This window comes from Pristis pectinata, chromosome 2 (genome assembly GCF_009764475.1).
Source record: "Pristis pectinata isolate sPriPec2 chromosome 2, sPriPec2.1.pri, whole genome shotgun sequence".
Lineage (NCBI taxonomy): Eukaryota > Metazoa > Chordata > Chondrichthyes > Rhinopristiformes > Pristidae > Pristis > Pristis pectinata.
Window position 1 is genome coordinate 41,405,986 of NC_067406.1, and position 26,980 is coordinate 41,432,965.

Sequence of the window (26,980 nt, forward strand, 5' to 3'; positions counted from 1 at the left end):
CAATCCTTTCTGAACAAAGATATACAGTAATTTGTAGAATAAAGGCAATTCAATGGATGTGGTGTATTTGGACTTTCAGACATCCTTCAGTAAGTTGCTAGAAAAATAAAATTATTGAGCACATGGGATTGACAATAACATGCAGGTGTGGACTGAGGATGGAGAAAACAAAGTAGGGATAAACAGGACATTTTCAAACTGGGGGTGGCTGTGACTTGATTAGTGTCACAGGGATCAATGCTGGGTGCTCAGCTGTCCACAATCTATATCAATGATTCAAATGGGGTTCCAAGTTTACCGATGCTACAAAGTTGGGAGGCAGGGTGAGTTACAAGGACAATGCAGAAGAGTTTCAAATGCATATCTTCTTTTCAGACTGTCAATGACATTGAGAATCCACATCAGTTTTATGGGTTCTAAGTGATTGACAAGGCCAATGTAGGAGCCACAGACTCTCCCATAAATGCAGTAGGAGGGGGTTGGGAGGGTGGTGGGGGGAGACAGAATGTTAATTAGCAAGGACATGACAGATAGCATATAATCAGGAACAATATGAAGTCACCACTTTGGTAGAAGTAGTAAAAAAAATAAAGCGGAGCATGTTTTAAAATGAAAGGTGTTGGTGTACAGAGGGATCTGGCCATCCTTCTATATGGATCACTAAAACACTAAAAAATTAACCCAAGACCACAAGACATAGGAGCAGAATTAGGCAGTTCGGCCCATCGAGTCTGCTCCGCCATTTGACCATGGCTGATTTATCTTTCCCTCTCAAACCCATTCTCCTGCCTTCTCCTCGTAACCTTTGACCCCCTTACTAATCAAGAACCTATCAACCTCCACTTTAAATATACCCAGTGACTTGGCCTCTACAGTTGTCTGTGGCAACAAATTCCACAGGTTTAATCACCCTCTGGCTAAAGAAATTCCTCCTCATCTCTGTTCTCTGAGGCTGTGCCCTCTGGTCCTAGGCTCTCCCACTACTGGAAACATCCTCTCCACATCCACTCTGTCCAGGCCTTTCAATGTAAGGCAGCAAGCAACAAGACGACCAATAATTCACTTTTTTTGCAAGAGGATTGTGTGCATGAGTAAAGATGTCTTCCTGAAATTATATATAGCCCTGCTGAGGTCATACCCGGCATATTGTAACCAGGTCTGGTCTTCCCTACACAAGAACATACTTGTCAGAGGAGATATTATGCAAACTATGCTCTTTAAAATTTGGGAAAAACGGGAGATGATCTCACTAAAACGTACATTAAAAAAAGGGCTCAATAGGGGATAACTTTCCCTAAGCTGAGGTTACATTCTCAGAATGAGGGGTTGACCATTCAGGGCAGAGGGCAGAATTAATTCCTTTACCCAGAGGACAGTTAATCTTTGGAATTCTCCACCCAAGGCGGCTGTGGAAACTTAGTCATTGAGTATGTTCAAAACAGCGATCAATAGTAAGAGAATTAAAATATTTGGGAGCAACACAGGAAAGCAGTGCATAGGTAAAAGATCAACCATGATCTTACACAGTAACAGAAGAGTTGCAAAGGGCTGAGTGGCCTGCTTCCACTTTCATTGTTGCCATGATGTCATGTTTTCCAGTTTCCATTCCTCTGACACTCCCCATATTGAGGAAGGACTGAATGATTATGACAATCTCCATCCCCATTTAATTAACCTACCTGGGTTGCATACTATCCAGACCATATAGCTTATTTATCTTAATCATAGCAAACCTTTCTGATAATAATTCATCAATTTTCACATCAATATTTCTAACACCCCACTGCTTCTCCTGAGATGTTTGTATTCATCTTTATAAAGAAAGAGGATGCTACTAAGTACTCATAAGCATTCTACTTTGCCCTTGTGTCTATACATATTCAACTTCTTTGCCCCCAATAGGCACCACCCCTCATTTACTACCTATTTACAATTTACATTCCTTTTATGCTATCCATCATTCTCTTCTCATTCTTTCTTTGCTTCTCTTATTTTTCATTTCATCTCCCCTCCCTGCTTACCACATTAATTGGGTTTCACTCACATTATACCTATGCCCTATTTTATTTTGTTTAACCACATGTTCTCTCATGTGCCAACCATCTTTCACTTCCTAACTTTCTTCCCCTAGTAAAAATATATCCTTATCTGAAATATCCCCTTTTTAAAGACCACCTATTGTTTTATTAAATTTTATCTACCAATCTTTGGTTCCACTTTGTCCTTTGTATCTTTTCTTACCTTTTCAAATTAACCTACTTCCATTTAAGAAACTCTACTTCAGGTTGCTTCTTCATTTCTAATCTAAAGCTTATGAGATAATGAATTTTATTCCCCAAGTGTTCTCTCTCAGCACTTGGTTCATTCTTGATTTGTGTGACCTAAAAAAAGCCTCACATTAAGGATGTTCAGTCTCTCAGTCCAGTCACTGACCCTCTGAGATGCAAGTGTAGAAATACGGTGCCCCCCAGCAAAACTTAATGAGCAGATTGATGTGTTGTGTTCCATGTTTTGGTACTCGTGGCCAGGGTTGTGCTTTGAGTCTATTTATTGAACAGGCAGCCAAGTAGTCCATGACCTGTGAAGATTCTGTTGAGGCTTATTCACCATCTATGAGGGAGGTTGAAGCCAGAGACTTGAGTAGTGGGGTTAGTGACAAGATATTTGTTCTCTAGATTAGGTAAGTCCCACAGTTCCTTCCATCTGGAAAGTGAATTTATGTCTGCCCCACAGATGTTAGTGACCATTTCTCAGGACAGCTGGCTTAAAGGAGCCAGCAACATTCAACCTGCCTCATTTCCTAAATCCAAGAATAGTTTATGAGGATGTTGCCGGGACTAGAGGGACTGAGTTAAGGGGAGAGGTTGAGCAGGCTGGGACTTTATTTATTGGAGCATAGGAGAATAAAGGGTGATATTGTAGAGGTGTATAAAATCATGAGGGGCATAAATATGGTGAATGCACACAGTCTTTTTCCCAAGGTTGGGGAATCAATAGGTTTAGTGTGAGAGAGGAGAGATTTAATAGGAAACTGAGGGGCAACTTTTATGCCCAGAGGGTGGTCCGTATGTGGAATGAGCTGCCAGAGGAAGTGGTTGAGGCAGGTACATTAACAACATTTAAAAGACACCCAGACAAGTACATGGATAGAAAAGATTTAGAGGGATGTGGGCCAAATGGGGCTAACTTAGCTGGGAATCTCAGTCAGTATGGACCAGTTGGGCTGAAGGACCTGTTTCCATGCTGTATGATTCTATAACTCTAATAGTTCCTTCCTGATTGGTAGAAAACACTTGATCAAGGAAGCTCTCATCAACACATTTCAGAGAGATTGCTCCTCTGTCTTTTTACATTAGCCCAAAGTTCGGTAACTAATATCTCCCAATATCATATTATTCTCATATTTCTCATATCATAGGAAGAGACTATCCTGTTCCCCCAATTATTTCCCAATAATCTGTTTTCTTTCATGCTCTCATCGCTACCCTGCAGGTCTTGTGTATTTTGAAATTGCCGACAAATCCGTTTCTTTCTCCCTCTCACTACAGGAAAGCTCTGATAGTCTGCTATCTGATTATTCAGAAATACCAACAGTTTGGCTTCCCACCCTTCCCACCTACGTCTGTGACACATCACACACTCTTCAACTCTTCCATAGCTTTAAGTTCTCTGGCACGCACAACCTCATCTTCACCATGGCCATACAGTCCCTATATACCTCCATTCCCCATTATGACGGTCTCACCGCCCCCCTCTTCTTTCTTGTCCAGATATAGAACTTGTCCCCATCCACTAACACTCTCCTCTGCCTGGCTAAACTCGTCCTCACCCTAAACAAATTCATTTTCAATTCCTCTCACTTTTTATAGACCAAAGGCGTAGCTATGGGCACTCGCATGGCCCCCAGCTATGCCTGGCTCTTCATTGGCTGCATTGAAGTCTACTCTGGCCCCATTCCTCAATTCTTTCTCTGCTATATCGACGACTGCATTGGTGCCACCTCTTGTACCCATGCGGAACTCTCCAGTTTCATAAATCTTGCCACAAATTTTCACCCTGCTCTCCAATTCACTTGGACTATCTCTGAGACCTCTCTCTCCTTCCTTGATCTTTCCATCTCCATCTCAGGAGATTCCTTATCCACCGACATCTTCTACAAACCCACAGCTATCTCGATTACAGCTCCTCCCACACTGTTTCTTGCAAGGACGCGATCCCTTTTCTCAACTTCTCGGCCTCTGCCACATCTGCTCCAATGATGAGGCTTTCCACTCCAGGACATCTGAGATGTCCAACATCTTTTCTAACTGAGGCTTCCCCCCAACTGTGATCGAGAGAGCTTGCACCCGTATCTCTGCCATTTCCCGCACCTCTGCTATTTCCCACACCTCTGCTCTCACCCCCACTCTTTCCAGACCCAACAGAGGGATAGGGTCCCCTTGTCCTCACATTTCATCCTATCAGCCTATCATTCTCAACACATCATTCTCTGCCACTTCTGCCATCTCCAACGGGACCCCACAACCAAGCATATCTTCCTCTCCCCACCCCTTTCTGCCTTTTGCAGGGACCACTCTCTCCATGACTCCCTAGTTCACTCCTTCACCCCCCCCCCCCACCCACCCACAAATCCCTGCTCCACCCAGCTTTCCACTGCCCCTGCCATAGATGCAACCCCTACACCACCTCCATCCAGGGACCAAAACAGCCCTTTCAGGTGAGGCAGAGATTCACCTGCACTTCCCTTAATATCATCTACTGCAATCGGTGCTCCAAGTGTAGCCTTCTCTACATTAGTGAGACCAAAGGCAGATTAGGTGACCATTTCGCAGAACATCTGTGCTCTATCCGTAACTGCGATCTGCATCTCCCCATTGCCAGTCACTTCAGCTTCCCCTCCCACACTATCACCGATATGTCAGTCCTTGGCCTCCTCCATTGCCAGGAGAATTCCAAGCGCAAACTGGAGGAACAGCACCTCATTTTCCGTCTTGGAACCTTGCAGCCTAACGGCACGAACATTGAATTCTCCCACTTTAATTAACCCCCCCACCACCAACCATGGTTCTTCTCTTCTTCCCTTTCCTAGCCTCTCTTTTTTCTACCCCTTTTTTCCTTTCTCTCCTTACCTTTGACCATCCTCCAGTGGATCTGCTCTTCCCTCCTCCCCCGCACCTGCCTATCCCTATCTCTTACCTGTATCTACCTATCACCATCTTGTGCCCACCCTGCTTCCCCTCTTTTGTCCACCTATCACTGCTCTGCTTTTCCCTCCTATATATTAGGCTTCCCCTTTTCCTATCTTCAGTCCTGAAGAAGGGTCCTGACCCAAAACGTTGACCTCCTGCTTTTCTCCACGGATGCTGCCTGGCCTGCTGAGTTTCTCCAGCATCATTGTGTTTTTTCAACTAGATTCCAGCATCTGCTAGTCCTTTGTTTCTCTTCAACAGTTTGGCGTCTGGCTCACAGGTTATTTCCCATGTTCTCTTAAAACTCTCTGGGGCTCCAATTCCCCTTGCAGCCTTGAAATTCACTGGAGCCCAGTTCCTATTCATCTTTAAAACTTACTGGGTTCACTGGAAAATTTATTTTAATACTGTGTAACTTCTAAAAAGTGAATTCAAAGTGTGTTGAGGAATTCATAGAAGTAACCTTTTAACAGTCCTGTAAAATCTGTCAGACTAGCAACACCAAAGTTCCGATTGTGGCACATTATCGGAGTTTTACTGTTACTAGTTGATCTGAAGTATACATCCAATAGTGAGATAGAGTTAAGCAGCCAAAAGAAAAGGCACGATGAAAATGGATTCTGTCCTTTAGCCTCAAGGATATCTTCTTACCCCAACACTAATTTAATTTGTATAGCTACACTGCCTCTCATTTCCCCTTCCCTATCTTTTGTGAACACTTTGTATCCAGTAAGTGCCCATCCCTGCCTTTCTTTGGAGTGTTTCAGTTAACATGCATTGTGCCTGTTTCAGGTGTTCCAATATATTTTAGGTTCTGATCAAGTATCATGGTCTAAAGGGAACAAATAACTGTAGTTGCTCAGGAGCAAATAGTTGCTTCTCTTTGCTGATTTTGGGCATCTTCTCCAACACAACATTTCATATTTTTATCATTTTTTCAGATTCTTTCAATATTATCAGCAAAACCAATGCTGGCAACATCCTTATTTTAGTTGTTACACTAATATTTTCATCTCCCCTTTACTTTGAATGCCCATGTTCTTCCTAATATTAAACTTTATCCGATATCTTCAGTGCACTCTCCCCATTTGTCTACTTAGGCTCCCGTGAAGTCAAAGCTTTTTACTATCTCCACTTAGACATTAATTACTTTGAATTCTTCTATCATTCCAGATAACATAACCTTTTAATGTTCAATAACTAACTAGCTCTGGCACAACATTATTAATTTCTAAAATCAAAATGACAAAGGAAGGGGTATATAAGTGTGGCTGGAAAATTGGCTCTATTTAACCTGCATAAACAACAACAAATTGTAACAATGTAATAACATGAAGAAAACATACATTTTGCAATGCAAGGTGTAAACAGATTTTGCCTTGTAGGCATCATTGATCCTTCACAAGTCTTGCTATTTCCACTGCATTCGCAGTATCTCCAATGAAAATAAGGTCATGAGGGACACAAAACATGTTTTTGATTTACTATTGTCCTACTGTTGATGTTGGAATTTATCTTTACGTGCACCAGTTTTACTAGCTGAGCTAACATGCCCATTTGCTTCATTAAAAAAACAGCTGGGTACCACTGAACCTTTAACTCTTGGATGTCAAATGACTGTGAGACTTGAATTGAAGTATTTAAATCAGAATTGTGAAATTAAAGGCTTATTGATTTAACTTCAAATAATGAAAATTCTAAAAAACCTAATAGATTCTGAAGAGTGCATTTTACATTACAAGTGGAACTATTAATATTTTAATATTTCTATCCAAAATTAAAGACACATCCATTAGGAAAGGAAATCTCCCAACCTTAGCTGCCTAGCCTATACGTATATGACTGCAGACTCTCAAATGGGGTTAACTCCTAACTGCACTCTGAATTGGCCTGGCAAATCACTCAGCTTCAGAGATCCTTCAGTACAGTCAATAAATATTGGTATTGGTTTATTGTCACTCGTACCAAGGTACAGTGAAAAACTTGTCTTGCATACCAATCTTACAGGTCAATCCATTACACAGTGCAGTTACATTGAGTTAGTACAGAGTGCATTGAGGTAGTACAGGCAAAAACAATAACAGAACAGAGTAAAGTGTCACAGCTACAGAGGAAGTGCAGTGCAGGTAGACAGTAAGGTACAAGGTCACAACAAGGTAGATTGTGAGGTCAAGAGTCCATCTCATCGTATAAGGGAACCATTCAATAGTCTTATCACAGTGGAATAGAAACTGTCCTTGAGGTAATGCCATCCTTGCCAACAACATCCACAGTCCAGCAATAAATAAATTATAATACTAAAATAATTGGAATAATTGGAACAAAAACCACTGCTACAAAGCAACAAATATTTATGCAAAAAGGTCTCAATGCATTTAACAAATGGAAGCAGACAGAAAACTCAGCATGGTGGAAATAATTTGAAGGAATGACTGAAGGTGCTGTCAAAAGAGATAGAATTAATGGTCCCTACATTTCCATAGGAGATACAGTACATCTCTTAGAGCTACATGATACATCATGTACAATTATTTAATCTCTTACCTGTCTAGACCAACTAGGCAGCTGGATATTTGCAGTATCATAGGCAACATTCTTTTGAGCCAGGAGTGCACTTCTAACCCTGTAGACACATTGATATATTTCCACAAGTCTTTCACTGGACTGGCAACTGTAAAATATGTGGAACATCTGGCAAATAATGTCTTCCAAGTTTTGGGAGTCTTAAGAACAATGATTATTAAAAAATGTGTGCCTGTACCATGTTTCTGACACCAGCACTGATTAAAATGTGTTTTCAAATACTCTCGGACTTCTGCCTTTTTGTCCCTCATCACTGCTTTCTAAAATCAGACGTATAGGGGGTTATGATTCTGCATGACTGACAGTTCTTAGTGTCATTTAAAATGTTCAAACTCAAAATTTCTAACACCAAATAATAAGCTCATGTTATAATACATCACAGAAAAAGACCCTATGACCCGCCGAGTCTGTGCTGACCAACAAGCTCCCATTTACACTAATCCTATTTTATTTCCCCCTCATTCCCATCAACTCTACCAATTCTACCTATACACTCAAGGCAATTTACAATGGCCAATTAACCCACCAACCCATGTATGCTTGGGATGTGGAAGAAAACCAGAGCATCTGGAGTTAACCTAAATGGTCACAAGGAGAAGGAAAAGCTTCACCCAGTTTGTACCAAACCTGGGTCAATGAAGCTGGAAGGCCACTGTACTGACCACTGGATACCAGCATTGTGTTGTTTTTGTGCTCCACACTCCTGTTATTTGCATATACTTCTAATAGTTTTCTTATCTCAGTATGTTACCTTCAAAGAATTGTTTGCATATATCCCCGGTCTTTGTTCCTATTTCCCAATGAAATTGTATCAATTGGTTAATATTACATCTCACCATTCTTTTACAATGCATCACTTCAATGCTCTGTACTAAATATTAAAGTTACTATGTTTCTACCCATTACACTAGTCTGTCTCTTGACGTTTACCATTATTCTCACTGCCTACAATATTTGGGGTTGGCAAACAATGAAATTATCCCTGGTACACATTATTATATATTTCCTTTAGTCTCAAACTACTGTTCTTCACTAGCTCCAATTTTAGTTATGGTGCCACTGACTCTTTTATCCCATGGACTAATGAGTCTGTTTTGTAGTACTATAACTACAGCATAAAAGAACTAACTACAATTTTCCTTCACAAATCTAAACAGCCGGCAACAATTAATTCTGTCCTTTATTACTGTCTTTTCCACCAATGATGTTATCTTTATTGGCTATAACACTTGCAGTCCTCTGGTACCATTCCTATTCTTGAAATAGTTTATGAGACACTGGAAAATCTGGAGTCTATCTTCACTTTTACTTCCCCTTCAGCAGTCCAAAATGAACTCTGCTGGTCTGGGTTACATTTCTGCTTTCGAACTTTGCCAAAATTTAAGCATCTCTAGTTTTTTTTTAATTCTAATTTTTCTACTACTCATCTCTTTACATTGACAGCATCCTCCTTCTAAAGATTTGTCAAGGGCAGATGCAGAGTGCTCAATTTAATACCTTTTGACCCCCATCTTTCCTTTGATTACCCTTTTAATATTTATGTTAAATAGAAGTCTTTTATATTCCATTTTGTTACTGCTAAACTATTCTTCTAAAACTCTAATTTGCTCCTAATTTCTTTTTTGTTCTCTGCTGTAGCAACAGTCTTCAGCTTTCTTTTCAGTTTCATTCTTAATTCTACATCTTAATTCTACGTTCTCTCTTTACTTTGAATGCTGATGTTCCTCCTAATATTAACTTCTAATTTCTTTAGTGCATTCTCCCCCATTTGTCTATTTAGGCCCCCACAAAATCAAAGCTTTCCACTATTTCCACTTAGTCCATTAATTACTTTGAATTCTTCTGGATAACATAATCTTTTAATGTTCAATAACTAACCAGCTCTGGCACATATCAGTTTCTAAAATCAAAAGACAAAAGAAAGGAGTATAAAAAGTGTGTTGGAAAATTGGCTCTATTTAACCTGCATAAACAAGAACAAACTGTAACGATGTAATAACATGAAAAACACATACATTTACCAATGCAAGGTGGCCCAATACATTTCTTTTCACTCTTGTAAGAACGTGTCTAGATTTTGCATAGTTTTTAATTAAATTACCAGTCATCTTTGCAGGCTTCTTGCAATAATCCTGTGTGTTTAAGTAATACTGCAAGGACAAATCGTGAGACAACGTCCAGCAAATAATCTCCATTTGCACTGTTCTCCCACTCTGAAACAAAAGGAAGAATACTTACATAATTGTTCCGGAAAAAAGTACTCCACTACTAATAAAGCTACTATTAATAGCTCTGTTTAGATATGAATAAGATTTCTCATTGCCCAAGAGTCATTAAAAGCCTAAAATAAATTCTATTCTGCAATATTGTATTGTCCAGATTGGGGAGTTTTAGATTCTGTTCCTTGAATGTTATTAGTGGACAAGTTTAATCTTTATAACCATATAGATTTCACAATGAATTTCTGGGGTCAACCTACAAAATACTGCATTTATTAATAACCACCTGCTTTGGGAGAATTTGAAGTCATGGCTGCTGGTTTGCTCCTTACCATAAAGTGTACTTTCAGAAGCTGTACTAAAAGCTTGTTTGAAGAGGAGGGTTTTAAGGAGAATCTGAAGAGAGATAGTGGAATTTGGTGAAGAAATTTCAAAGTAAGGGACACCCATGGCCAAACCCACAGCTAATTACAAAGGACGGCTCGGTGAAAGCAAGTGACCTGTTGAGGCTGGGTGGTGGCCAGGAATTGGGCATGTAAAGGAAGGGATAATGGGATTAAAGGACTAGAGACAAGGAATGATTTAAGGAAAAGAAAAGGGTGGAATGGAACTCAATACAGAACAGCAAGGAGTAATGTGAATTTGGTTCAGGATATTGTGTTCTCAAAGATGCTATTAGATGACAGAGATATACAGTGCAGGAAAGATAAAATTACTTGGTGATCCTTCAGTTAATTAAATTGGTAAGTGAATAAGCTATGGAGGTTAGTTTCTTATAGGAGTAAAGGCAGCAGACACTGTCGAGGATCCGAAAGGTCAGTTACAGCTCAAGACAAGACACACTTTGACATGCAGTGAGGAATACAAATTTTCAAGTAAATATTGTTGTTCAAATGAGGAGCTTCTCACTCTCCCCCTTACGCAATGATTTGTTAACAATGATTTGATATAGGTAAAGCGAAAATAGCCTAACAGTCATTAAGTTTATTGGAGTTTGAGTAAGGGCGAACATATTTGCTACACGGTTGTCTAGCAGGTCACGGAATGCCCATGGGTTAATGAACTGAAGCTGAAAACCTGATCAACACCTCACAGTACCACTGTTATCTATTTAGAAGCAATAAGGAATAAAGAGCCATGGATGTAGAGTGAACACCTAGAGTTAAAACTACCACTCATTCAGAGGAGAATACAATGTGGACTCTATGGCTAATCAGATTTTTCCATGTTGTAATTTCTATGTAATTCAAGATGGTTATAATATTCAAGCCAATCAGTTGTGATAGAAGGAAACATGATGTTGGGAATAGGGAAGATAGTCATTCATTTTTTTTTACAAACTCAAAATGACAAAGTAGGAACATAACCAAAATGAGCATCAAATATCAACGGCTTGAAATAAACATGAACACATCAAATCTGACTCACTCCTGAAGGAAAAAACTGTACAGTTGCTCCCCGATTCCTAAGGAAAGTCTAATTTAAGTCCACACTTACACAATTTAACTCAATCTGCCATTGACAACATTTCTCTTTCCATCTAGTAGCATAGGACTGAGGTACTTTTAATTGTATGACTATAACAGAGTTCCCCCAAAAAAATTCATTTTTAAGAAATTAATATTAAATTACTCTGTAATTAAATCAAGCCAGTATACAATTAATCTTAACCAAATACTTGATTTGTAATGAATAACAACAAAATAACCATGCAGAAAAATTAGAGGAGAAAACAGCATTAAATTACATAATGGGTGAAAGGTACCGTTGCTGATGGCCGTAGAGCTGCATTCTGCTCCAGATTTTGAATCCTGGCTCTATTGTGGTACCAAGTGCAATGTCTATTAGTACTGCAGTGTCTTCAGAAACCCGAAACTCAAATGACTTCCTTTCCACAGAGCGAGCCAAGGCCTTTGTGGTGAGACTATTAATGTAAGAGTCTTTGGGAAGGAAATACAAAGATCTTTGAGAAGTATCTTAATAAATTTTTATCTACTGAAAAATTTGGACTCATGTAATAAACTGGTAAAAAAAAGTATTTGTTTGACATCTTGCAATATCACATTTCAAAATCAAAGATGCAACATAGAAGACTTGCACATATAAGAAACAGAAGGTAAAATAATTTTAAAATGAAAATATCCACGGTCCTCGAAATAGGGTCAGAGGCTTATATTCCAGATTCAAGAGGCAAGCCAAGTTTTGACTACACTGTGTATGTGGGGAGGCGGACTTGGGGGGGTGGGGGGACAGGGACAGGGGTGGGGGAGGGAATATGATACCACAAAATAAAGAGCACAGTGAAGGGAGGTCATGTGATCAACACCTGGTCAGTATCAATGTGAGGAAGCAGAGTTGCGCTGACAAAGCTGTGTGAGCTGACCCTGAGCACAAAACAAGCTGATACGGATGTTCTGGGAACTGACTTCTTATGAAAGAGACAGTCTGATGAACTGTAAAAGCACAAGCAGGCACTTCTTAAATTAAAGAACCAATGGTTGAGCCTAATGGCATTGGTGGGCATTTGACGAAGTTAAAGAAACATGTATTCATATGGATAAGGACTGGACTTCTAGCCATATAACTGGCTATAAAGAACTAAGCAATGTCTGGAAGGCAATGCAAAGAAATATATCAAAATGTGCCTTACTAGATAACCAGCAGCAATGACTCTGGGGACAAAATGCTGAAGATGACCCTAAGTCAGGTTCACCCAGAACTCCCCAGGTCTAAACCCAGCTAGGTTCATCTAGAGTGGGTAATATCTAAATGCTTTTGGAAGTTGTGTTACTGAAGTTAAGAACCACATTACAAAAGAGTTAATGAGTTTCGTCTGAAAGTACAGAATGAATCTTTGAGTTGTTTGTACTATTTGTGATTAAAAAAGTACAGTTATTAGGAAAAGTCCGGTGTGGCTTATCGTGTGTTACATCGAATTGGCAACAATTGGATCCATGAAAATCTTAAATAACACATCTGCATTAACCTTAAATAGCCATTTTGCCCAAGCAGAGGTGAGGATCTCAAGAGCAAATCAATTCTGCAGAACAGGAAGGGTAGAAAGGTTCCACAAGTCTACATCCCAGAAGGTGGTCATTCCACAGATTAAACGAAACAAGATAATAATAGTGAGGAGTGTAATGGTCAGGTAAGCACAAATGATTAAGATGTTGGAGCTTGGACATTTAGTATGATATATCCTTATTGTTCATAAATCAATATTTATTCAAAAAATTAAGTTTAATGGAAAGTTGCCTGCTCGTTTGGTGATATTATCTATGGAAAAAGACACAAACATTGGCTCTGGTGCAAGAGCTGATCTGGGAATAATGTGATAATTAAGGAAAACAAAATCCCATGATAACCAGAACATTTATGAAGATTACATAAAAGTGAAAGTGCAAAGGATATTATATAGGATTCAGAGTAGCGTATTAAACATTCAGTTAGAATCTTGGTGCAAACCTTTCTTTTAAAGTGACAAATGAGGATAAAAATATTGGCTTACTGAGCTGTTTCGCCGTCAATTTCAAGGCCATTGCTGAGGAGTTTGGCTTTGCAGCCAGTATGCTGAATTTAGTTCTTCTGGTGAACAAAGAGGACCTTGCAGCATTTCTCCAAGACATTGCCCAATAGTGAAGGAAATGGTGCGTTCCATATCAATCAACCAAATCAAGACTTCACATCCGCAGGAATGGATTTTTCAAAATTGTTACCAGGTTCTAAGGAATAAAAGTTATGCAGACTTTATCTTTACTGAATCATAATATGCATACCTTTAGTTACAGCAAGTGATAAACAATTCAACATTCAACTGCCATAATTTTCTGTGCATGTAACAGTGAAGCGAACATTTCTTGATGTTACCCATATACAACTGCTACAGAAACTTCAGGGGAGATCAGATGCCAAGTTAAATCCAGAAATCGCTGGCCAGATGTGCATTTTCCTTCAAGATTTGTAAAAAGTGATATAATTTTCGCTTGAACATTGAAACCTGAAGTGGCTGCAGAACAAAATTTCCTGAAGAACATTAAGCCTTTTCCATTCCCAGGCAAATACCCTTTTAAATATGTGATATATATGCATTCATTATTCCCAGCCAACCTCTTTGACAATGAACATTAATTATTCCAAGTGTGAATTTTCATTCCTTCAAGTTTTAATTATGATTGGAGATGTTAAAAATAGTTGACTTTTTAAACTCATTTTCCTCTCTCATGTAGCCTTTCCCTTTCTATTGCACTTTTTCACCTTGATTCACACATTCTAACTTACAGTTCCTTCTTAGTCCTTGCATTGTTTCGCCAACTTGCTATCTGACTAGTCAAGGAGACAAGCCTGATTCACTTACATGCAGATACCCCACTTTCCTGGCTGTGCAATGAACAGTTTGTAGTTCTGTCAACTTGCCACACAAGGTTTTAAAAACATTAATACGCAAAGGCAAATCCAAGGATAGATGTTTTTAAATATGCAGGCAAAATAAATGACATACTGTCAGACTCTCTGGTAATTCACAGCAGCATTTCAGTAAATAACACAGTAAACTTTACAATAAAAATGTTACTTGTAAAACAAAAAAACAATTCTTCATTGACAAACAGTATAGGTTGATTATTTGATAAATATTGCAACCTGATACAACAGTTAAGAAATAATTCACTCTGCTTGGAATTTGCAAAAAGCTACATTTTGGCTTAGTGCCTCTATCCCAACTGAAAGGGTTAAAAATAAATGGTCTCATGGATTTGTGACTAACAATCTCATCTTGTATTGGAAACGTTAATAACGTCCTTCAAACTGATCCATGTTGGTTTTGGGTCACCTTATTAATTGCCTCCAATAGGATGATGTGGGATGACAGTTCTGCCCCGTAAGATCATATGCAGCCAATGATCCTGCAGTAATGGGAACCTCCCCATTCTAGCTTTTGACAGTGCCTCAGATGCTTTATGGGCTGAGCAAGTCAATGCAACCATTACTTATCATAGTTCTTAATTTTAGTTCAGATCCACATACTTTGTCTGATTCCCAAGTACACGAGAACTTTCTGCTCCATAATAACATTAGTCATAAAACATATATTGTCCAAATAGTTTCACAACAAAAACTCATACAGTGCAAGCTTAGATTTGTCCTGTTGCCAAACACAAGTGACATTCTGTCATCATTTAGAGAACAGTGCATCAATTGAACTGGTTTGTTTTTGCAGACAGACTGTTATATGAAGATTACCTAATCTATCTTCTAAGAGTATATGAATATTATTCTCCTTGCACATTGTTTCTACACACCCCCTCAAGCTTGATGATTGGGTTTGGTGTTCCCTGTTCCAATTATCACAAACTATAATCTCAATTTGTCAAAGCTGAAGCACTGAAGATTTCTGTTGTCATTCTGCTGGGCCATATTCTGCCACTAAGCTCCCCTCCCAGAACAACCATCACACAATGAGGACTATGGCCCCTAAACTACTCAAGATTAAATCTAAGAGTGCAAAGGCACCTACTTCCATTACTCTGAATGATAATGATTTCCTTCTTGCAGTAAGGTACTTCTTCCAGCCCAAATGAATTAAAAAAAGATTATAATAATAGAGCAAAAATAGCAAGCTCAGTGTGCAACTTCCTGAACAAAAAACACTTCAGTAGGTTGACAAATGAAATAACCACACTAACCATGGATCACCCATTCAAGTTCTTGTTCCTCCAATAACAGTGCAGCTGGTAAAAGCCTGTTTAGACAATCCAGAGGTTGAAGAAGATCTAGAAGACCGCCAAGCATAGGTCGTACAATACTAGCAGGTAGCAGCAGAAGAGAATAGATCACCTGACACAAAATACTTCCAGCTGCAGAGTTAAAAAGAATCCCTAAAAGAAAGAAATGATTTAAATGAGAACAAAATACTCACCAAAAAGAATGCTGTCTTTTAACTCTCATATAATTGATTACTTTTTATTTCATTAAATTAGACCAGCATACACCATTAATTCAAAATAGTCAGTGATGCAAAATATTAAATTGAATATTTAAGCAGTGGTAAAATAACTTACTACAGTCAAACTATGCTATATTTCTCATCACGTAAACCATTGTTACAACTAAACACCGAATACATGTGCTTTCTGCAAAAGGTTAATTTCTTGGATAACTTGGAAATTACTTCCACAGCTTGCTTTCATTAAGAACAATGTAAATATAGAGTTAATACTTCCATACATATATTGGCAAGATAAGAAACTGCTCTGGAAACAAGGAGAATTAGGATGTCTTGAATTTGTTCATCATCTTTTGGTGTGATGTCCACTTCCATTTTCCCATAGATTCAGAAGTTAGTTGAAAATACATGAAAAGTAATGCCATGGCATTTAGCACACCAGTTCACTTGCTATAACAGGGCTTTGGTAGTTCAGTCAAGACCCCAGTTCAGAACTTAGAGCTGCCATGTCACTACTGACCACTGGGAAACAATTCAGTGCTTTAAAAAACTTTCACTTTCACATCCTTTTAGAAGAATGGCAGAAAAGGCTGTCATGGAGGTCAGGTAAGAACATTGGGAATGAGGAAACAGCAATTTTGTGCTCTAGTTTATCTGGGCATTTTCCAATGCAATGAACTAGTGCAATCACAAGTCACAGGAAGACCAATGAGCCAGTGATTGCTGGTTGTTATGATGTGACAGTTAAGAGCCTTTGAATTATTGTCTCATTCTTGAACCTGAAGTGATTCTCTCGGATTTTTTTTGGAGAATTAACAAAATTTGTAGGTTTCCCACGACAGATCCAACATCCACCAGCCGTGACAGAGTCATACTGCATAAAAACAAGCCATTCAGCCCAAGTGGTCCATGACGACCAAGATTCCCATCTAAGGTAGTCCCATCTGCCCTCATTTGGCTCATATCCATAAACCTTTCCTATCCACATACCTGTCCAAGTACCTTTTCAATGTTGTTAATATACCTGCCTCAACAACTTCCTCTGGCAGCTCACTCCATATACTGACCACCCTCTGGGTGAAAAAGTTGCCCCTCAGGTTCCAATTAAATCTCTCCCCTCTCATCTTAAACCTATGCCCTCTAGTTCTTGATTCCACAACTCTGGGAAAAAGACTATGCGCATTGATGCTATCTATGCCCCTTGTGATTTTATACATCTCTATAAGGACTATGATTTCATGATCTACCTTGTTGTGACCTTGCACATTGCACTGCACTTTCTCTGTTGCTGTGACACTTTACTCTGCACTATTATATTGTTTTTACCTGTACTACCTCAATGCACTCTGTACTAACTCAATGTAACTGCACTGTGTAATGAACTGACCTGTACGATCGGTTTGTAAGACAAGTTTTTCACTGTACCTCGGTACAAGTGACAATAATAAACCAATACCAATACCAAGATCACCCCTCATTCTCCTATGCTCCAATGAAAAGAGTCGCAATCTGCTCAACCTCTCTCCAGAACTCAGTCCCTCGAGTCCTGGCAACATCCTTGTAAATTTCCTCTACACTCTTTCCAGCTTATTGGCATCTTTCCTGTAGCTGTGTACTGCGATTGATCCATGACATCATTAGCTAAGAAGCTGACACCAGGCATATATTAGTTATTCCAAAATGAATCAAAGTTTCCCGATGGACAATAGTCAAACCAGAAACTATCACTGGCATGACCTAATGTTTACAAGATGTATTCTTCCTCCAACAGTTCCATTTAAAAAGCACTCAAACCAGCTAAGCAAGCATATGGATCCTTGGTTTAATGTATCATGTGAAGGGTGATGCCATTGGTGTATTACAGACACGGAAGCAGGTGGTATTGATACATTCAACCTAGGGTCAAACAGAATGCAGAGGTTGCACGCTTTCTGGTTCAGTTGAGAGAAAAATGTAGACAGCAAAAAATACACAATTGGTGCTCGAGGCCAATGAACTGCTTATTTTAGGATGAACAAGAGCTGTAATTTTTGGTGCTAACTGTACAACATAAAGCAGAATTCTTACCGTGTAATTTCTCTGTAACACTTCTATCCACTAAGCTTTCTTTCAGAAGAATAGCAGATCGTCTGTAAGTATCAGACGCATACAGCAGCAACAAGTGCAAGTGTTTATGCAGCAAATCTACGCTTAACTGATCCTATAATTAAAAAAAGTGATAAACTGATTTGTAAAATGCTTGGTAACAATAACTAACAAGAATTACAAAAATAATTATTTCTTTCTTCCTTAAGCTAGTTAACTGTCAGCCTACAAATTTCTGCTGAAGCCAAGTTAGGCTTATTATGGACATTACCTTAGCAGTAGAATTTGAGTAACAGTGAGCCAGCAGGTGTTTATGTAATGCAGACAGCAGTTGATGGACATGTGAAGGTGGTCTACTTTCTGTATTTGTTGTATTACTTTGTTGCTTATCACTGTTCTTTTCCAGCTCTCCAAAAGCACGCTCCTTTGGAGACAGACAATTAAGAAAACTGAGATAACAATGAGAGAAAATATTAACTTCTTGTTTAAAATTAAATTCTTACAGTGTAGAAACTGATGTTCCTTAATAGAGTTTTTAAAAGGATCTCTGCTAAATGAAAGTGGTCGATATTTCCAGCATTGGTTGAGTCCTGATCCGAAACGCACTTCTGCGAGAACCCTTCTGTTATGTCAACAGGTGAGCTGTAACCTAATAGAGATGCGATGTGGGATTGATCCTGTAGGCTGGTCAGAATGATATCCAACTGCATTTTCTATTTAAGAAAAAAAATAATAGTTAGTTAAAATCTGGCGAATGCATAATTTCACAGATTATGCTTTTCGAATTTTCACAATTTGAAAATATTGCTCCATGACTATGATGGTATAATTCATAGAGATATCTGAATATTGCATGACGGTATAGGTATCTGAAGAAATTACAATTTTCCCCATCAATATTAATCGTTTAACAACAATTGGTTAAAGTTTTGGGCCAGAAAATAAACAATAGACCAATAATTTGAAATAATGTACAAAGCTATGAATAAAAACAAACAATGGAATTTAATTATAGTACAGATGCTAAGAACATTGTTCTTATCCCACTTAACAAAAGAAAAACAAGATAACCCAGCCAAGGCCCACCAGGTACTAATCCAAAGAGATTAAGACATTATTCACATAGTTTTGATCTGTGCTTACTTCATTTCAATATTGCTAATTATACACCATTCCAACTGGTTTTGGGGAGGTGGGGCAAAGAGTGGGGACAGAAACATGAAAAAAATACTCCAAGGATCCTGGCCTTCAGCTGGTGAGTGTCATTTAAGGGCAAATTTAACCTTCAGTTGAAATGCACCCTCTGAGCTAATGAATTCTAAAAGATTCGCTCCCATGGCACCAGAGTTTTTAAAGAAACGAGGAAAAGGTCATTTAGCACATCATGCTTGCTAAAATTGAAATTTGTGTTAAAACAACTTCCCAGCACAGACTTGCAGGTTATGGCTCTTCCAGTGGTGCTTAGGCACCAGATCTTGTGCCTCAAACCAGAATTCCCTGATGGCCTTCAACAGCAGAAAGCTGTCAAAGACCTTTTTGACTGTTTTAAATGTACCCAATAACTTGAGCCAGTTTAAAAATTAACCTGTGCTGCACTTTCTCTGTAACTGTAATATTTTATTCTTCATTCTGTTATTGTTTTTCCCTTCTACTACCTCAATGCACTGATGTGAGGAAATGATCTGTATGGAGGGCATGCAAAACAAAGTTTTTCACCGTCCCTTTGACAATAATACTACCAATTTTGAAATCAAGGTTAATGACCCTATTCAAAAGAATGTGGTCTTGCTACTAAATCCAGTCACTGGGGTTGACAATAAACTGGCATGTTTGTTTCATGTTGTCATTCAACTCCACCTCATCCCTAATTTCTGCATTTTAACGTATATGCACAGAAGTCAGTGACAGCTTCACTCACACACTGCTGGCAGTTTTCTACAGAGCCACTGACCAGAGGGAAGCAACTTTCTTTTCTTTATGGTGTCAAACCTATTACAGCTGCAACTTGAATAATTCATGTGCATTATTCAATCATCTAACTGTTAAACATATGCATAACACTGAAGAAAATGTCATAGAATGCAAGTGTAAATAGATGAGGAAGGAATTAAAATTGTTTTATGGATTAGAACATAGAACATTACAGCACAGTAAAGGCCCTTTGGCCCGCGATGTTGTGCCGACATTTTATCCTGCTCTAATATCTATATAACCCTTCCCTCCCACACAGCCACAGTGTTATAATTTTAGCTGAACCAATGTCCTCTGTAATCTACTACACCCATTCATGGATTATACAAGATAACAAAAAGTTATCAAACCAAACAGAATATAAAATAGCAGTGTATGCATATTTTGTCAATATTAGTACTAGTAATGTCATATATATCATTAGCATCTAATGACAGCAATGCTTACTTGTCCTTTTGATAAACTTTCCCATCTTTCTGGACCTTGAGGTAGAAGATTGTGTAAAAGCTCAGTACGTTCCCTGAGTGGAGGCAACAGTAAAGATGCACCAACTGAAAGTGTTTCATTGACTGCCTGTGTGACACAAGTACAGCTTTTAGTCAATAACCATGAGCTACAATCTGAAAATAGACTATTTGTAGCAGAAAATAAACTAATGAATTGTTAGATCACTTTCATAAACACAATTTAATGTAAAATAGTCATGTTCATTTTTCCATAAAATTAGGTATAGGATCATGAACAGAATAATCCATGCCTCCATATCTCCTAAACTCACAATCACCTACCCCTCAGTACCCATCCAATTCCCACCGTCTACTTTACAGTGCATCTATCTGTTGTTCATTCCACACTTGCAATATTTCCTTTTCTAATGTTCAGCCACCAAACCTTAATTCTAGAATTATCTCAAATTCAAAGAGAGGTCCAATATTTCTATTCTCGGAATCCTAAACACTTTGTAATTAATTTGTACTCCCCTACTGGAAAACAAAAAAAACCTGCAGATGTTGTAAATCTGGAATAAAAACAAAATGCTGTAAATACTCAGAAGACCAGACAGAATCTGTTGAGAGAGAGCAACAGTTGTTGACCCTTCATCACAATTGGACAACTCTGACATAACATGGAAAGGCTGGTTATCTGAATTCACAGTTATGTCTATGTCCTGAAGGCAGTAATATCCACAACTTGGAAAATGAAATGTTACTTCTCAAGCTTACAAGGTGCTTCTTGGAAGTGCGAGTTAGAACAGAGAAGTCAAAACTGTAGTGGGATAGAAAATTAAAGTGGTAACTGGAAAGTTCAGAGTCACCCATGCAGACTGAATTGAGGTGTTCTCTAAAACTGACATTTCTGTATACTTCCTTGCTGAGCTCTGAGAGGGATCAGATACTTAATGCATGACTTGTCACAGGCTAGTGGGCAGGTCTAGGACAATTGAATAAGGCAGTTATGTTTCAGTTTGACAGAGCATTGATGGGACCATATCTGGAGTACTGTGTACTGTATTGGTCCCTACACTCAAGGAAGGATATAAATGCATTGGAAGCAGTTCAAGATTTACCACACTAATAACTGGAATGGGCAGGTTGTCTCATGAGGATAGGTAAGACAGGCTAAGCTTGTATTCACTGGAACTTAGAAGAGTGAAGGGGGGGGGGGGGGGGGGTTGATTGAAACATACAAGGTCCCGAAGAGTCTTTAGTAGAGAATATGGAGAGGATATTTCTTCTTGTGGGAGAATTTAGAAATCAGGATCACTGTTTAAAAATAAGAGTTGCCCATTTATAACAGATTGTGTGAATTTGTTTCCCACAGTAGGTTTGAGAGACTTTGGAACTCTTCTTCACAGAATGGTGAATATTTTTAAGACAGAGGTAGAAGGAGTTGAGGTTGCAATTGGATCAGTTACACATTTATTAAATGCTGGAACAGGCTTGAGGCCCAAGTAGTCTACTCCAAGTCTTTTGTCTACATGCTGATCCTTATACCTGCACCGTCAACTGGAATATAACTTGACCTTATTTTAAGAAAAAGTCCCAGGCAAGCCATCTGATTTTTACTTGGAACCTTGCCGTCAATGCTGAACTGTTCAATGGTTGAAATGTTCAATGGCAGTAAGAAAAGAGACCATGAAATCTTCTTCAGAGAGTGCATTAAGCTAAAGAACTCATCTCCATACTCAAGCTTTAAAATACAAAGCAACCTTCCTATACCAAAATCAATCTTTTATTCGATCATGGTATAAAGCATGGCAATTTCCGTAACACCTTATGTTATTCCAGTTATTCATTGGACATCACTGGCAATGCTGGCACTTATTGTCTGTCCCTAATTGTCCCTAACTGAGGCAGTTTAGAGTCAATCACTTTGGTGGGTCTGGTGACACATACAGTGAAGTAAGGACAGCAGACCTCCTTCCTTGAAGGACATCAGTAAATCAGATGGATTTTTTTCCACAACAATTCAATAATTTTGTGCTTACTGATTTATTTTTAAAGATTTATGTAATTACTGGAATTTAAATTTGCAAGTTGCCATGGTGGGATTCATGTTTCTGGATCAGAAACCCAGAACTCAGACAGCTAGTCCAGTAAATTAACCAATTGATATTGTACTCATAGGGACAGATAATAATAATAAAAGAACATCATAGACAGATAAACACAGTCAAACTTTTCCATTTACCTCTTCAATGGAATTTGGGACATCAGAGTCTATTAACCGAAAAAGCAAATTCCTTAGTGGTCTACCCTGTTGGCCAAGGACAGTAGCACCAGTTCCTCCAGCTTGAGCCAGGGAAAGATGAGTAGAAAGCAACTTCAAACAAAGAAACACAAAGTGATGGTGCTCCCTGTTAAAAATAAAATACAAACCTATTAGTGCGATCTACATGGTTCTGAATCAAAGATTTTGAAAGAATTTTAGTGTGCCATCAACTATCATCCTACTTTCAATAATGCAGGCTAGAATCTTTGCCTAACAGGGTTTTGTACAAGGTAATACCATTACATGGATGGGCTAAAGTCCTGACCACGAGAAGACATAAAAAATCTTTCAAAAAGCTGTCAAAACCACAACCCCCGCAGGTTTTCCCAGTAGTCCAAGTTCTTAAAGACTTGAATGTTTCCATTTCAAAAACATTCAAAAATTATTAAAGGGCAAATAACTAAATGTTTAGAACATAAACACAAACAAAAACACTTAACAACATTAAAGAAACAATTAAAAATATAAAAGCTTTTATTCAGACTTGTCCCTCAAAGCCACTCCTCTCCACTCACATGAGAGGCGTGTTGTTTCTGTGCCAGTGCAGGAATAAGCACATTTATTTTAATGGAGAGGAATGGCTTTGAGGTCTAACCTGGCACAAGTCTGAAAGGGAAATTTGGAGAATTCAAGCAAGTTTGTAATCTGATGTTGAAATTCACACAAAGAAATGGAAAGATCATTAGAAACAATAACAAAGGTTGGTTTTTTAAAATCATGAAGCAGTACAGAATAAAAAGAGGATTAAAAAAAGGATCTTTATTAGAAAGCATCCAAGACTTATCTTAGATCAATTATTACTAAATTCTAAATCTGTATAGCAGCATTATTCAACATTTACCTTTGAGAGAAGAAAGGTTGTGGAGGTACCTCACTGTTAATGCCATCACAGTACCTATCCAAAAATGTTTGCAAGTAACTAAAAGTACTTTCTTCCAAATCAACGCAGAAAGGTCTGTGCCAGGCTACTAGTTGTCTAAAGAGAAAGATAAGCTGTTAAGTTGTTTAAAAAAAGTGACAAGCATTTCTATTTACCAATATTCCCCTAAAGAAGGCAAAGAAAATAAGTTTAGGACTGCCTCTTGCAAAGGCTACTGATTTATACCTTATAGTCTCATTAAATGTTTACTAGGCACTATTAATTTATTTACTACAAATCCAAGATCTGTTAGTGTGGTTTACTCCTTTCCCACTACCAAGATTCCAACATGTCATCAGAAATTATTAATTTTACAAGCCGTGCAAGGACTTTGCATTCTTGCGGTATGAAATCCATGCTTGAACCATAATTGGTATTATAATGCAAAACCACCCAAAATCCTAGGCAGTCCCTGGGATCAAAATGATGCACTTAGACTCCAGTTTTGTGGGTTCTGAGGTGGTTAATGAAACCAATGTGGGAACTGCAGACTCTTCCACAGATGGGGGAGGAGGTAGCTGACAGGGGGGTAGTTTGTGAGGTGGTCCACCCGTTTTGCTGGGTCTCTGTGTGCTCCAAACGTTGCATTTTGACACATCAATGAATCTTTTCCTCCATCTGCCTGGCAATCACTTCTCATGACAGAGCCTGGAATGGAACGCCTATTTGGGAGTATGGTATTAGGCCTGTGAATCTCATGATCTTGCCCAATGTAGCTGACTGAGTGTGGCTGGAGCCTCAGTACAGAGGACTTATCCTTCCAGTGATGAACACAAAATGCTGGAGGAACTCAGCAGGGCAGGCAGTATCTATGGAGGGAAATGAACAGTTGATATTTCAGGCCGAGACCCTTCATCAGTCCAGAAGGGTCTCAGCCTGAAACGTCGACTGTTCACTTCCCTCCATAAATGCTGTCTGACCTGCTGAGTTCCTCCAGTATTTTGTGTTCGTTGCTCCAGATTTCCAGCATCTGCAGTCTCTTGTGTCTCCTTCTATCCTGAATTACACTAATTAATTGCTGGAAGTTTTAAATGAACTGAATTTGACTAGGAAGGTTTAACTGGAGATAATTAGAGATAAAACTAAAAATAGAACACAAGAGAGGTTGATAAGTCATCACTTTCAGTATCTGCAAATTGGATAGGTAATTAAATGCTAAGTGTTCATCACTTCCGGGAGTAAAGTACAATAAGAGCTTCTAACTGCTGCTATAAGGGGCAGTTGCCAGCAAGCAAGGGTCTATAATTCCTAAACTGCCATGTTGGGGACTGAATGGCGAAGTGGGTACCAGGAATACAAACTCACAATGGAACATTAGAGGAAAAAAAAGTTGTTGAGATAGAATAGAAGCAGCTTTACTCTGAATCTGCAAAATTGCTGAGTTGTCAAATTTTATGTCAAGACACGGCACTAACATTGATAACCTTTTAAGCACAATAAGGATATGCACATTGTTATGGACTCAGTGAAAGTCCCTTTAAGATAGAGAGTGTGTGTGTATGTGTGTGTGGGGCGTGCTTACGTCAATAGAAGATAAAGGACGTAATGACGTGGTTGAAGAAGTAAGAAGAAGAAGGAGAGAGAGAGAAGGGAGAGAGACACCAGCCTGCTTGTTTTCTCTATCGATGGATGAGAAACAATAACTGTGTTTGCCACTGAAATCCATGTATGGAAGTTGGAAGTAATCCGGTGGAGTTCACTTTGTTGCTGACCTGTAGAAGGAAACAGGTATTTGTGTGTGGACGACCACGGTTCGGATGCTTTTCGGGGTGAGGAAGTCACTACCGAGTAAACACTGAAGTGTCGTTTGGGTTCCATCGTGGAACATTTGGATTTCGTATGTACTCTCTCTATGTTTTTCTACATCTACATCTTATCTTCAGACAACGGTGGTTGTTGAAGAAGCCCTTGCTCATGTTTCACCTTATGGCTTGCGGAACTGAACTTTAAGAACCATTCAGGAACTGGGAGTTTTGGACTTTGTCACACACACACACGACGAGTTTAGTTTGGGGTTAACGTTCGAGGTTTAACATTTTTGAATTCTAACATACTAACATTTTTTTTTTACTTTTATTTTACGTATTACCATAAGTAGTGATTAATAAAATAGTTTTTAACACTAAATCATGCTCAGTGTGTTTCTTTTGTTGCTGGTTCGTGACAAAATAAACAGAATATTTCTTTAAGTAATACTTGCTTCTTGCCTTACAATGCATTGCCATCACCAACTTTTAGAATTATAATCTACTCTTGTAATCTCTGCATTAAATCCATACACATATACTAAATAGAGTACAGAGAAATGCTACAGAACTGATGCCAAGAATGAGCAAATCTGCAAAGGACATTCCAAATGCAGTGGCATTCAAAAAACAAGAAATTAGGGTACAATGTGAGGTACCATAGAATTCACTCCTGTACAATAAAATACACACATATTTGATACATATTTAATATATATATATTAAATATGTGTGTATTTTATTGTACAGGAGTGAATTCTATGGTACCTCACATATGTGTATGCATATATATATGCATACACATATATATACACATACATACATATATACACACACACACACACACACACACACACACTATTGAACAAAAGTGCCTGCTAACATGTTTGTAACTCATATGTGAAGTGCATGGTAGATGCGGAAGGATACCAGAAGGCAGATAATGGAAAGTTTAAAAAGCTAAATGTCAGCATAAAATACAGAAGGATAGAAACTGAAGAGGGTTTGCTATGCCTAAAAATGGAGGCAGTTCTGTCATTATTTACCCACAATCAACATTAGCTTAAGAAAAAAAAATCAGGTAATTTAGTTATTAACACAATAATATCTGTGCGATATAAATTAGTTGAGTTTCTTACATTACAACTGTGACTATGGTTCAGAAATACTTCACTAGCTTTGAGACACCCTGAAAGGGAAGTAAAACATTCTATGTGAGTCTCTATTCCTCCATTGTAAGCAGGAGAAGAACAGAAAGCGACTTTCCTGAGACAAGATAGTGGACATCCTCACATGGGTCATTAGCATGATTGGTTAAGCAGAATTTAGATTTAGTACTATAATAGGGAAATAAGAAATGCATCAAGGGCAATAAGTGCCCAAGACTATATGAAGAATGTTAAGGGACACCTGCCAGATTAACCAGAAACACAAATCAGATAATACAGATAAACATAACTCTGACTTTACCCAGAATATAATGTAACAACATTCAATCGTATTATGAAAACTTCTATTCAGAAACTGTAATGTGTCTTATCACTTGCACATGCTGA

The 26,980-nt window shown here is 38.5% G+C and overlaps 1 protein-coding gene across 1 annotated transcript in view; it reads right to left on the reverse strand.

The window, feature by feature from the left end:
- LOC127580693 (probable E3 ubiquitin-protein ligase HERC1) overlaps positions 1-26,980 on the reverse strand; it is a 216,980-nt gene that overhangs the window by 145,793 nt on the left and 44,207 nt on the right. Inside the window, 12 exon segments of the mRNA XM_052034452.1 lie at positions 7,734-7,860; positions 9,874-9,985; positions 11,821-11,954; positions 13,500-13,543; positions 13,545-13,669; positions 15,673-15,864; positions 18,000-18,132; positions 18,289-18,441; positions 18,521-18,730; positions 20,436-20,561; positions 22,680-22,845; positions 23,602-23,736. Coding sequence (XP_051890412.1) covers positions 7,734-7,860; positions 9,874-9,985; positions 11,821-11,954; positions 13,500-13,543; positions 13,545-13,669; positions 15,673-15,864; positions 18,000-18,132; positions 18,289-18,441; positions 18,521-18,730; positions 20,436-20,561; positions 22,680-22,845; positions 23,602-23,736 — 1,657 coding nt within the window.